Genomic DNA, 12,481 nt, shown 5'->3' on the forward strand with positions numbered 1-12,481 from the left:
AAAATACCACGACATGCCACTAAAAATCAATATCCCATTTCAAAAATGAATCCTCGTTAATCCTCAGGTTCTGCTTTCAATAAGCATTAGTATAAATGTCTCGGTTTCTGAGCTCTTGTCAATGTCACTACGCAGAGCTGCAGGCCGCATTTCCTTGAACGTACCAAATCTTAAACAGAGAGCGCTCCAGGAGAAGCGAAAAGAGAACAAAATGCCGAAGGCTGCATATAATGTCAATTCATACAGGATCCGGTCGTTCATCGCCCCCGGCACGTAAAGTTACAGGGAGACTAACTGCATTCTGCGCACTGCTGTCAAGCGTACAGAGGCTGATACTCCACTGCTATGAACTTTCTCAACCTCCATACACCTCTCCTCAGCAGCAGTATCAGGTTCTTGAAGGGATTAAATAACTTTAAAAAAAAGAGACTGGTTTCCTTGTAAGGGTCTATTCTGCCAACATCTAAGTGATAAAAGACAAACTGAGAGATGAACAGACCCTGGCTTCTGTATTCGACTTGTAGTGATCTATTTTCATGTACGCTATTGGGATGGCACACATCATACTTGCATGGCCATCTTCTAAAAAAAATTTTTTTTTAACCAATCTCAGTTCTAAGTTTCTCAGAATGATATGTGGGAAGGACATGCTCTAGCACAGATGAGCAGCTTATGCCTTGCGTACACTACACAACTTTCAAAATCTGATCAATAACCAAACAATTGAGAGCATTCAACATTTAATGACTATACAAAAAATCATGGGTATTTCCATCCTAGGAACGATAACACTACACGTGTAGTCACAGGCTATGGCCACAGGAGGGTCACACACTACATGAGCCACACCTAAAGACAGGCGATAAAATCAAAGCAGTTTGATATTCTCACAGGAGTCGCAGACTAGTTTAAGACTGGATCCGGAGAGCTGCGATTGAGTCTCTGACCGTCTCAGATTAAACGGCTGTCGGAGGTGGGAGTGCACAGAGATCACATTTTAAAAATTGGGGATTTTCTTAAGACCCTGAAAACTGCTGAATCCTGACCAGAAATCTGGTCAGGATTCAGCATACTGTAGTGTATGCCAGGATTTAATCAAACTCAATACAATTAATTAGAATTACAAAATAAATGTACTTATACAATCAAATGAATGACTTAAAATTGGGCTAATTAAGGGGAACCGGGGGTTCCAGCGCGATCTGTACTCCATTGCCGAACACAATTTTGCTCAGGCACGTTTCAAATGGATGATTCTGGAGTTTAAAGAGACAAAGATTCAACAAGATAACGAGGTAAAAATTCTACAGGATAAAGAGGTAAAGATTCTAGAGCATAAAGAGGTGAAGATTCTAGAGGATAAAAGGAAAAGATTTTACGGGATAAAGTAAAGATTCTTGAGGATAAAGAGGTAAAGATTCTAGAGGATAAAAGGTAAAGATTTAACAGTATAAAGAGGCAAATATTCTACAGGATAAAGAAGTAAAAATTCTGGAAGATAGAGGTAAAGTCATCTAATGACATTTAAAAATCCCCATCTCACCAGCAACCTGGCCAGCAACCGGTTTTCGGTGAGCCTTAAATTGTGACAGTGGATCACTGTAAAATGCACCCATATTCATGACTAAGGTTGCTATTACACTGTTATAACTGCTCACTCGTTATCACAAGAAACGTGAACAGTGGTTGATACTTAAACTGATCGTATTTGTATATAACAAGCCAAACCTACTGCATGTTTGGGCCCCGCATGAGAAATGAGAGAAATAATGGGACTCATGGGGAGGGGGGTTGCGCAGTGAAATATGGGAGTTTTTGGAATGTGTACACCTACCGTTACATAGTAACACAAGCTGGGGTGTGACTCATCGCAAGGTGTAGAGTTCTAGGCTACAAGCCTGCATGGTGTTAGGATTTTGAGGGTCTCCTACAGTTTTAGAGGGGAACATTTCACAAAACAGAGGAATGAAAGGAGGAAAAAAGAAATCCAACCTTCAGTGCGAGCCGATGCAACCAAGGAATTACAAGAGATAAAGAGGAATTATCTGTACATTCTCTGGCAGAAAGAAATATGCGTTTCATAATTTGTAAGTAGAAGTAACATACGGAATCATAATGGGTTTTATGACTAAGGTCATCTAGGCTCTATAATGATCTTAAACACTGAGACTTAATTATACCAAAAAAGCGCCCCAAGCAGGTTAATTAATTAAAAGAAGGTTGATATGTACTTTAAGAGGCAGGGTGAAATAAATGCAGTGTTTTTCCTGCCTAATTAATTTCGCCAATTGCTTCCTAGGAACATCAACACTGCTACATCAGCTTCCGTGATTCTCCATTAGCAGTGATAAAAGTCTTATTGATTGTACCAAAGATGATTAATTACAGCAAATAACCCATAATTGGGCCAGCAGATCTGGTTTGAGCCCTTGCTGCACTGGAGGACTACGAAACGTACGCACTGCAGTGTGTTTAAGTTCGCCGGGGCTGGAACATAAGGTGACCGCACACAGGGTCCGTCTCTGAAAGGAAACCCCAGGACACTTCTCTGAGAACATAAAACCCCTGGAAGGCATCGAGATGAACGGAGAACAGGAAACTCTCTCAGGCCAACTTTGTAAAAAGGGCACCGGTTTGCATTCAAAATCCCGAACCTCACTTTAAATGCTTATTGATCACACCCCCCTCCCCCGCCCCCCCCGCCCCCTCCCCCCTCCCCAGAATCTCTTGAAATTAATTTTAAGGTTCAGTTGGTTACACAGGTTTCCAGAGACTGTTAAGACTACCGATCATTTTCTCTTTCTCCCGTTTTCCAGACAACAGCCAGAGAGCCCTGCCCTTTGAAAGCAGAGTACATCCCCAGAAGGAAGAGCAAGGCCAACACTAGCAGTCACCCCCGGTGGATTTAAGAGCAGGGGAGCTAATAGGTTTCTCATTACATGGGTGTGTGAACTATGTCCTTCAGCAGACCCTCGAATTCATCACACAGAAAACAGGTGGCATGTGAAGGCCAGCAAAGCCGATAACAGGAAGCGCTAGATGGGAGAAGAAGAAGAAATGGCACCAGGAGAGGGGAGGGGATAAAGAGAGAGGGATATAGAGAAAGAGAGTGCAGGGGGGAGAGGGGGGAGGGAGAGAGGGAGAGAGGACAGAGAGAGTGAGAAAGAGAGAGAGAGAGAGAGAGAGAGAGAGAGAGAGGGTTGAGGGCATTAAGTCCCATGCTCTACAGTCTCTACCCCTGACACACTGCATAACATCAGCCAGCCTGAAGCAGAACAGCAGCATCCACAAATCAGGATTAATTCAATTCCCTTCCTTTTTTTATTATTTTTTTATTTTTATTGCTAAAGCACTTTCCACAGAGCAGAGAAGCTTTACCAAAAAAAAAAAACCCTTTACAGGAAAATAGGAAAATGAGAAAAACGAGGGAAGATGAACACTCCACCCAAAAAACAAAACAAAACAAAAAAAACACAGCCAAGTGAGGTATAAAAACCCACTCAGGCAACTGATGAAAAAAACTCCCCAGTGGAAAGCAGCCTCTGGCAGAACACTGCTCAGAGGAACAGCCGGCTGGGGGCCAGCAGTTAAAATTTAACCTGATAGGAAGATAATGTGGAAACCAGTGGTCAAATAATCATAACGGATGGAGGATTATGGCCGGGGCTATTAGGCTATAGCTGGTGAAAGAAAATAATAAAGTCCGAAGATGAGTATATTAATCAGGGGCGCTGAGGAGCGGGACCTCACTTCCTGGTCTCCAGGTAACAGCGTGTTGTGGGAAGAAACCACAGTACTACAGCCGCAACTACACACCCGCAAGAATGGCTCCTACATTCATCTCCAACACACGCCAATGTCGCGAACAGAACAGAGACAGTTTTGTCCGATGGAATTTTGTGACAAAGTGTACGATTTATAATAATGATAAACGCCTCAGTAAACATGCCAAAAATAGATATTTAAAAAAAAATTAAAAGTATGAAGTGAACAGTATTCAACACTGCCTGATATCAGAATGGCACTCCACGCCGCGGTATCTGTACAATAAATAACCCCAGCGCACACAGAAACACTCTGTTCATCCATCTTTCATTCTCAAATATCAAAGACGGCAGATTATTCGACGCGGTGCGTAAAAAAAAGCAAAGCTCTCACAGCTCGTGATAAAGTGCCTGATAGAACGCCAGCGGAAACCCTCACGAAATAAAAGAAAATAATAAGATAAAATAACTCCTTTCATGACGGAAGCGTTTGAGAGCCACTTCATAATTCTTTTCTATCACGTTTTAGTTGGGAGATGAGGTCTTTTATTATTTTTTTTATTTTTAACTTTGGGAAAAATGCATAAAGGAGCTCTCATTTCCACGAATGGAAAATAAGAGAATTTATCCCAGAATTACGAAGTCATAAGAGAAACATTTTCACGTCAAAAGACTGCGATGCCATCTTTGGGCCTTTTTTGTGTCACCCCTGTTTCCACGACCTCTAAAGTAACACTAACATTTTTGTGTATTAAGGGCATTTCATATGGGTTCATTTCACACTCCAGTGACGCTAATTATTTTTGAAATACGCACGTGTAAACAAGGATGGAACATTTGGGCTTTCTTAAAACACAGATACTCTGTTGGGATACGCAGAGACAGCAGCCACGGTCCAATGATACTATTATTATTAAAAGCATTATGGGGCAACAGCAGCAATGCAACATGTATTATAAATTCCATACCAGAGAGCAATGCGACACAGAAATGCAACAGCTATCATAGAAATATTTTACCAGAGCAGCAATGCAACACAGAAATGAAACCGCTATTATGAATGATCGCATTAGAGCACAGGTGTCAAACTGAATCCCAAGAGGGACTGCAGTGTCTTTGGGTTTTTATGTTTTCCTTTTAGCTGCTAATTAAGGCTTTGAGCCAATAAATGACTTGTGTGCGCCAAAAACACTCCAAAACCCAGCAGACACTGCGGTCACACACTTATAGACAACAGTTTCTATGTGAAAGACCAAACAACTGACAAATAACCTAGAGAACAAGATTATACACTTGAATGCTATGTATAAGTTTTCTTAAAAGAAAAAGGAAAATTTCAGATAATTTCTTGGATCGCAACACAAACTTTGTGCGTTCATTTTTCATTGTGAATTTGTGTGTGCTCGAGGCTAGACAGAGGAACGTATCGATAGGGTATTTAATGTTTTTAAAGCCTCAGGCTTACAACTGGTAAAGCAAACAAACTCAGATCATTAAAGTCTTGCCAAAGGCGGATCAGTTACTCAGCTATTGACTGTGTAAGTTTATCCACAGCGGGAAGGCCGGGGGAAAAGAAAAACAAAACACAACAAATCTGTTAAAACCTGTTCAAAGCCTTTAATTTGAATAATTTTTGGAGAAACGGGGGGTGGAACAGGGCGGTCAAACTCCTGGAGTCCTGGAAGACAAGTGGCTGCAGGTATTTGTGATTTCCTTCCAATCAATACAGGAATGGAGTCTGACGCCGCTGCCACAGAAACACGTGCATCAACCCGCCTGGCCCAGCTGAGGCTAGCAGACAGACGCAGGCCAGGGACCACAGTGACAGACATCTGCAATTTAAGGCCGATCCTTAGCAACAAGGCCCTTTGAATTTGGACACGGGAGCGGCTTGTTTTCACCCCACTGACCAGCGCACAAAGGGCGTGTTACAGAGTCGCTGGTCCCGGCGACACAATCTCTCTCTCTCTCTCTCTCTCCTCTCTTTTCTTCTTCTCCTCTCTCTCTCTCCTCTCTTCTCTCTTCTTCTCTCTCTCTCTCCCTCTCTCTCTCCCTCTCTCTCCCTCTCTCTCCCTCTCTCTCTCTCTCCCTCTCCCTCTCCCTCTCCCTCTCCACCCGCAGTGGGCTAATTTACCTCTAATAGGCTGCCTCGGGAGAGCCCTGACGCATTGAAACAGAACGGAGAACTAATCAGACCCCTGACCTTTGGGGGCCAACATTTAGCTTAATCAGGGAAACCGAACCATTATCTTAGGTACCGCAAGATAAATCTGTGGTTCTGTGCCATCCGCCTCTCTCTGCGTGTCGTTTTAGCCAGCGGTGCGACACGCAAGGGTAGAGACGATAGCTATAGCGTAAATTATCACGTTCAGTATTGGAAATATAAGCACTTCGTCCTAATTCTCTAAGAAAACTGAACATCATTCATAATGGTGATTATAAAACTAATGAAAGGGCTGCACTCACGGTATATTACGGAGTTATCGAGCGACTGTGACACGATCGAACAAGGTAGAGCAAGGCCGTTCGGCGAAGAGCGAAGTGTGTAACGAGCGCGGCGGTAAGACGAAGGCAGAAAGCGCGTCTGCCGTCAGCAGAAACCCGATAAACAGACAGAGATGTATCAGAGCAATGTCCCTTTTAATGAAAGCAGTCTGATCCTGAAACGTAAACACCCGAGATACAGATTAAAAGCGCAGGCTTGATAAGATAACTACTTCAGCAATGAGACTATAACCAAAAGTATCCCTCTACAAAGATCGCCAGTAGGCTATTGACAATCTCGCAAGGTCTTCATCAACCATTCCCACACACGACAAGCCCGGGGACTTGGCTTCAGTAAGGGCTGCTGAAAAGTCCCACTCTGTATGCGTTTACCCTTATTTCAGAGCAATTCTGCCACCTTGTGACAACGGGCAGTACTGCACCAATTTTTTTCACGGTGATAAGCGCTGATGGAACAGAGAAGTTTAATTTTCACCAACGTATGACTATCCTAGCAGTAATATATATATATAATAAATACATAAAACACTTCTTACAGTTTAAAAGCCTTTGAAACAGAATCATAAAAATAGAAAAACAGAAGATATTTGCTTATTTGCCATTTTAAAATTATTATTATTACAATCATGATTATGATTCTAATTATGAACATCGTCATCGTTATTATTATTATTATAACTACTATTAATTCTGGAATATATCTCTTGTAAGCAAAAAAAACAGAGAATAACAGTCTGCATATAATCACTGCGGCAGCCTGTGAACCTGGCAGAAGGCATCCGTCACCTAAGCTTGTCTGCGCACTGAAGAATGAACAGTGGCCTGCGTGCCTGACGACCTCACAACAAAGGCAAATCTGTTATGTGGGGGGAAATGCTGTCTGTGTCAGCAGTCAGTGGTCCGCTCCCTCCGCTGGGAGCCTGTCAGCCACAAAGCAAAGCAATAAAATAAAAAAAAAGAGTGCACACTTGAGCAGGCTTCACAAATTACAGGCCCAGGAGCAAGGGGATAAATATGCAATATTAAAATAAAGTGCGCAAAGCAAACAACTTTTATTTTATTTTTTTATTTTTTAAGACTGTGTGACACACTTGACCCCCCCGCATGCGTTTCGTGCAGAGCGATTCTGCAACATCTGTGGGTTTGCTTTCCAAAGAAGCAGCAACACCTTGGCACAAAAGGCCTATTAACACTTCTGTGGCTGACTCCACGAGAGGAGTCTGCTAAAAAGTCTTGTTGCCAGGATCAGAGAGAATAAAAGAGGATAAAATGCAGAGACCGCGGCGCCCGAGCGTTCTCTGCCCAGAGGAAGCGCCCGCTGTCGGACCTGATTAGGGAGTTCCTGCTGCGCACGGGGTCAAGGTGGGCGGGAGTGGGGGGGGTACCTGTGTGAGATCCGCAGCCTGCAGAAGCAGCTCGCTCCTGCGTGCCTCCGCCCGCTGCACATGGAAGGAGTTCTTCTGACTCTGGATAACAAACACGACCTCACTCAGGTCTGAGAGAGAGAGAGAGAGAGAGGGAGAGAGAGAGAGAGAGAGAGAGAGAGAGAGGGAGAGGGACAGAGAGGAGTGAGGGTGAGAGAGAGAGGAGACAGAGAGAGGGAGAGAGAGAGAAAGAGAGGGAGAGAGAGAGAGAGAAAGGGATAGAAAAGGAAGAGAAAGAGGGAGATAGGGGAACAGAGAGGAGAGAGGGTGAGAGATAGGAAAGGGTATAGAGGGAGAGAGAGAAGGGGACAGAGAGGATGGGGGGAGAGAGGGAGAGAGAGAGGGGGACAGAGAGGAGAGGGGGACAGAGAGAAGAGAGAGAGGAGGAGAGGGACAGAGAGGAGAGGAGGAGAGAGAGACAGAGAGGAGAGAGGGGGAGAGAGGGAGATACAGCATTTAAGTCTGGCACTTTGCCAGAGCAGTGACTTGGATTTAACAAAACAACAGAGCAACCCGTCAAATACATCTTCTAATTATGGCAAGACGTGTAACAGGACATAATCATCCTTAAGGGAAGAGAAAAAGACAGGAAGACAATTAGTCGGTGAGCACACACACACACGCACACGCACACACACACCTCAAAATGCCTCAGGTCTGTAATATAACCTTCATTAATTTGTTAATTACAGTTCTGTAAGACTGCTGGGGACTGCAAAAGTGAGAGAGGGAGAGGTAGAGACAGAGAGAGGGAGAGGCAGAGACAGAGAGAGGGAGAGGTAGAGACAGAGAGAGGGAGAGGTAGAGACAGAGAGAGGGAGAGGCAGAGACAGAGAGAGGGAGAGGTAGAGACAGAGAGAGGGAGAGGTAGAGACAGAGAGAGGGAGAGGCAGAGACAGAGAGAGGGAGAGGTAGAGACAGAGAGAGGGAGAGGCAGAGACAGAGAGAGGGAGAGGTAGAGACAGAGAGAGGGAGAGGTAGAGACAGAGAGAGGGAGAGGTAAAGACAGAGAGAGGGAGAGGTAGAGACAGAGAGAGGGAGAGGCAGAGACAGAGGGAGGGAGAGGCAGAGACAGAGAGAGGGAGAGGCAGAGACAGAGAGAGGGAGAGGCAGAGACAGAGAGAGGGAGAGGCAGAGACAGAGAGAGGGAGAGGTAGAGACAGAGAGAGGGAGAGGTAGAGACAGAGAGAGGGAGAGGTAGAGACAGAGAGAGGGAGAGGCAGAGACAGAGAGAGGGAGAGACAGATACAGAGAGAGGGAGAGGTAGAGCTAGAGGACAGCGTTTAAGTCTGGAAGGCGGGGTGAAAGTCGGCAGTCGGATATGATAATCAGGCCCCGCAGAGAAGCGCACGGAGCCGAAATGCGCTCAGCGTCCCGCAGATCTTAAGCGCAGAGACCCTGGATGACACCATCCTCCACAGAGCAGAGCCACCCATTCAGATCTGACACTCAGGGCGGGGAAGCGAAGAGCAACCTTCCTTGCGTACGAAATCAGAAACGCAGGACAGATGACAGCGCCCTTAAGAGACAGAATCAGTGAGACAGACTGCAGCATCGGTACAGACCACATCTCCATATCGCTTTCCATTTTTGGCACGTTTTGTCTTTCGCGTTTTTTTTTTTGCATTCCTGAATTTAGAACGGCCTGTCAGGACCGCACGCCTGTTGCATCGCTGTGACAGACACCCGGCTGGAACTGTGGCACAGCGCTCAGGGAAACTGGCACTACGACGCCAAAGCTGTCGGTTCGATTCCCAGGCGAGATACTTCACCTGAACTGCTTCGGTAAATAAAATAATGCAAGTCCCACTGGATGAGGGCGGTAAGGGGGGCGGGGGGGGGGCACACGCTGCCAGGAACATCGTCCGGTCACCGCTCTGGGTGACCGCACAATCTACACGGCTGGCATCGCGGTCGGAATGCACGTTCCTGATTGGCCAGAGCAGCTGCTGTTGCTGCAGAGTGGCCTGCAGACCGAATCCTCCCCTCCCTACCTCCCCTTTCCTGGGTGAGTGGGTCAGTCAGCGCTGACCCAGTGCGGGTCCAATACAGAACAATCGGCACACCGCTGCCCAGAAATCTGACAGCCAGTAAAAACCCGCTTCTTCCTCCAAACGGTTTCTCAGTGTCTCGTATTGTTTCACTCGGACTTCCAGCAGAAAGGCATGGAGCTCCTGTTCAGGTACAACTACAGAAACATCCTGCAGTAAACAGAATACTGTACTTAGAAAAAAAAAAAAAAACACAAAATTCTTTTATAGCAAATATTAATTTAGACTACTTTCTTGGGTTCCTTGGAAAATAATAATAATAATAATAATAATAATAATATTTTTCTCAATGGGACTCACCTGGATAAAAAAATAATAAGAAATTAGTAATATAACCGTTAATGAAGATTAAAGCTGACCGGGGTTAAAACCATGACTTTATTTGTCAATGGCGAACATACGGATTCTCAATATGCCATGTTTCATCACCTGTGACAAGACACCCAGCCAGCCTAGCAAAGAACCGGCAAAAGATAACTGCAAATATCAGTGAGCGTCTCCATCACTCCGTTGGCTGGCTACGCGGTACGGAGCAGTCAGTAGGCTTGGCACGGAAGCTCCATAAAAGCCATTTTATAAGCACCCCCATTACTCTGGGGCTAGCCCGCCTCCTCCTCTCTGTTAGCGACTCGTTACGAGTGTCATTATCACCGGAACCCGGGGCTCATTCGGAGCAGCGCGCCCTTTGGACATCTGGAGCGCGTTAGCACAGGTGTGACAGCGAGCGCACCAGGCTGCACTGCTGGAGCACGTTAGCACAGGTGTGACAGCGAGCGCACCAGGCCGCACTGGAGCACGTTAGCACAGGTGTGACAGCGAGCGCACCAGGCCGCACTGGAGCGCGTTAGCACAGGTGTGACAGCGAGCGCACCAGGCCGCACTGGAGCACGTTAGCACAGGTGTGACAGCGAGCGCACCAGGCCGCACTGCTGGAGCGCGTTAGCACCGGTGTGACAGCGAGCGCACCAGGCCGCACTGGAGCGCGTTAGCACAGGTGTGACAGCGAGCGCAGCCAGGCCGCAGCCCACACGTGTCCGCGGCGGCGACTGGTGGGGGGGGAGTGGGGGGGGGGTCGGCCTAAACGTCTCTCGGGTGGAGCCGAGCGCCGCCCCGACTGTGCAGACTCAGAAGCGGGCGAGTTAATGAGTTATCGAGGCCGGCTCCGTTTTACCGAAGCGCCGAGGCGCTGCGTCGTTTCCGAGGCTGGGAGAACGACCCGGCTCCCGGAGCACAGGAAGTCGTTTACAGCGCCTTCGTCACGTCGCTCCGGCGCTAGGTAATTACCCCCGCTCATTAAAATCCCATAACCTTTAATGTTTCCAGCAATCTCCTGAAGTTTCAGGCCGTGTGTGCGCTCTCTCACGATGCTGCCCTTTTCGGAGCCAGCAAGAATCTCCGACTTTGAAACGGTGCAGACGAGAGGAGAGAAGAGAGCGAGAAGCGCGCGCGGACTTCGCCGCGAGCCGCGTCCGACAACCTTCACGGCAGACGGCGAGGCCCGTCTGTCCCGGGTAAAAAGCCTACATTAGATATGCACTCATTCACACAATGGTGAGCACAAAGACGAAAAGGGCTTTACGGGGTCTCTACTCTGGGACATTTTAATTATCTGTTTATGCGTTTGCACAAGCGTTAATCATAAAGAGAGCATCACGTATCATAAATATTACCGACAGCGATTGTTTTGTTTTATTTTTAACTATAAAGCCTTTTCTTTCCCCACAATTGTGCTGAGGAATTTACTGCCACTTTTCAAAACACAAACAAATCAGCGCAACTGACGACCGACTCATATGCTTCCTCAGGGAACAGTGGTGGGGAGGGAAAAGGGAGCGAGGCAGAGGGAGAGAACAAGAGAAAGACCGAGAGAGGAAAGAGAGAGAGAAAGGAGATGAGGGACAGAGGGAGAAGAGGAGAGGAAAGACGCTGACACAGGCACGCCTCCATTGCGGCTCTAGAACCCGCTCCCATGGGGGGGGCTGATATTAACAGGGGGGTCGAGCGGAGACACTGTATCACTGTCATCTCTTTCTCATTTAGCGCTGGCAGCTCCGAGTCACGCCCGCCCATCCTCCCCCCCCCCCAAAAAGGAGTGAAGGATTCTCACCCCTGTAAATCTCAGCGTGTCCGTCTCCAGCACGCCGCGCTGAGAGAGGGGCTCGGGGAGGGAGAACCAGCCTCTCAGCTGCTGCTCTGAGCCCCACATCACCTCCAAGTGTCCTACCCCGGAATCCGTGTGTGTGTGTGTGTGTGTGTGTGTGGTTGTGTGTGTGTGAGGGCACTGTGTGTGCGTGTGTGTGTGTGTGAGGGCACTGTGTGTGTGTGTGTGTGTAAAGGTGTATGTGTGTGTATGTGTGTGCGTGTGTGTGTGTGTGTGTGTGTGTGTGTGCATGTGTATGAGGGTATTCTGTGTGTGTGGGCACTGTATGTGCGTGTGTGTGGGTGCATGTGTGGGTGTGTTCAGGTGTGAGTGTGCAAGTGTGTGTGTGTATATGTGTGCATGTGCGTGTACATGCGAGTGTCTGTGTGCATGTGTGTGTGTACGTGCAAGTGTGTCCGTGTGCAAGCATGTGTATATGTAAGGGTACACTGTGTATGTGCGTGCGTTTGAATGTGAGTGCCTGTGTGTGTATGAGGGTACTCTTGAATGTGTGTCTGTGTGTGTGCGCGCCTGTGTGTGTGTGAGGGTACTCTTGAATGTGTGTCTGTGTGTGTGCGCGCCTGTGTGTGTCTTGGT

The 12,481-nt window shown here is 47.0% G+C and overlaps 1 protein-coding gene across 2 annotated transcripts in view; it reads right to left on the reverse strand.

Annotated features, from left to right (window-relative positions):
• The window catches only part of b3glcta (beta 3-glucosyltransferase a), a 78,580-nt gene that overhangs the window by 26,588 nt on the left and 39,511 nt on the right, over positions 1 to 12,481 (reverse strand). For both annotated transcript variants that reach the window (XM_064302327.1, XM_064302326.1), the window contains exon 4: positions 7,655 to 7,764. In XM_064302327.1, coding sequence (XP_064158397.1) covers positions 7,655 to 7,764 — 110 coding nt within the window. The remainder of the gene's footprint in view (positions 1 to 7,654; positions 7,765 to 12,481) is intronic.

The sequence above is a fragment of the Anguilla rostrata genome, chromosome 12 (assembly GCF_018555375.3).
Source record: "Anguilla rostrata isolate EN2019 chromosome 12, ASM1855537v3, whole genome shotgun sequence".
Taxonomy (NCBI): Eukaryota; Metazoa; Chordata; class Actinopteri; order Anguilliformes; family Anguillidae; genus Anguilla; species Anguilla rostrata.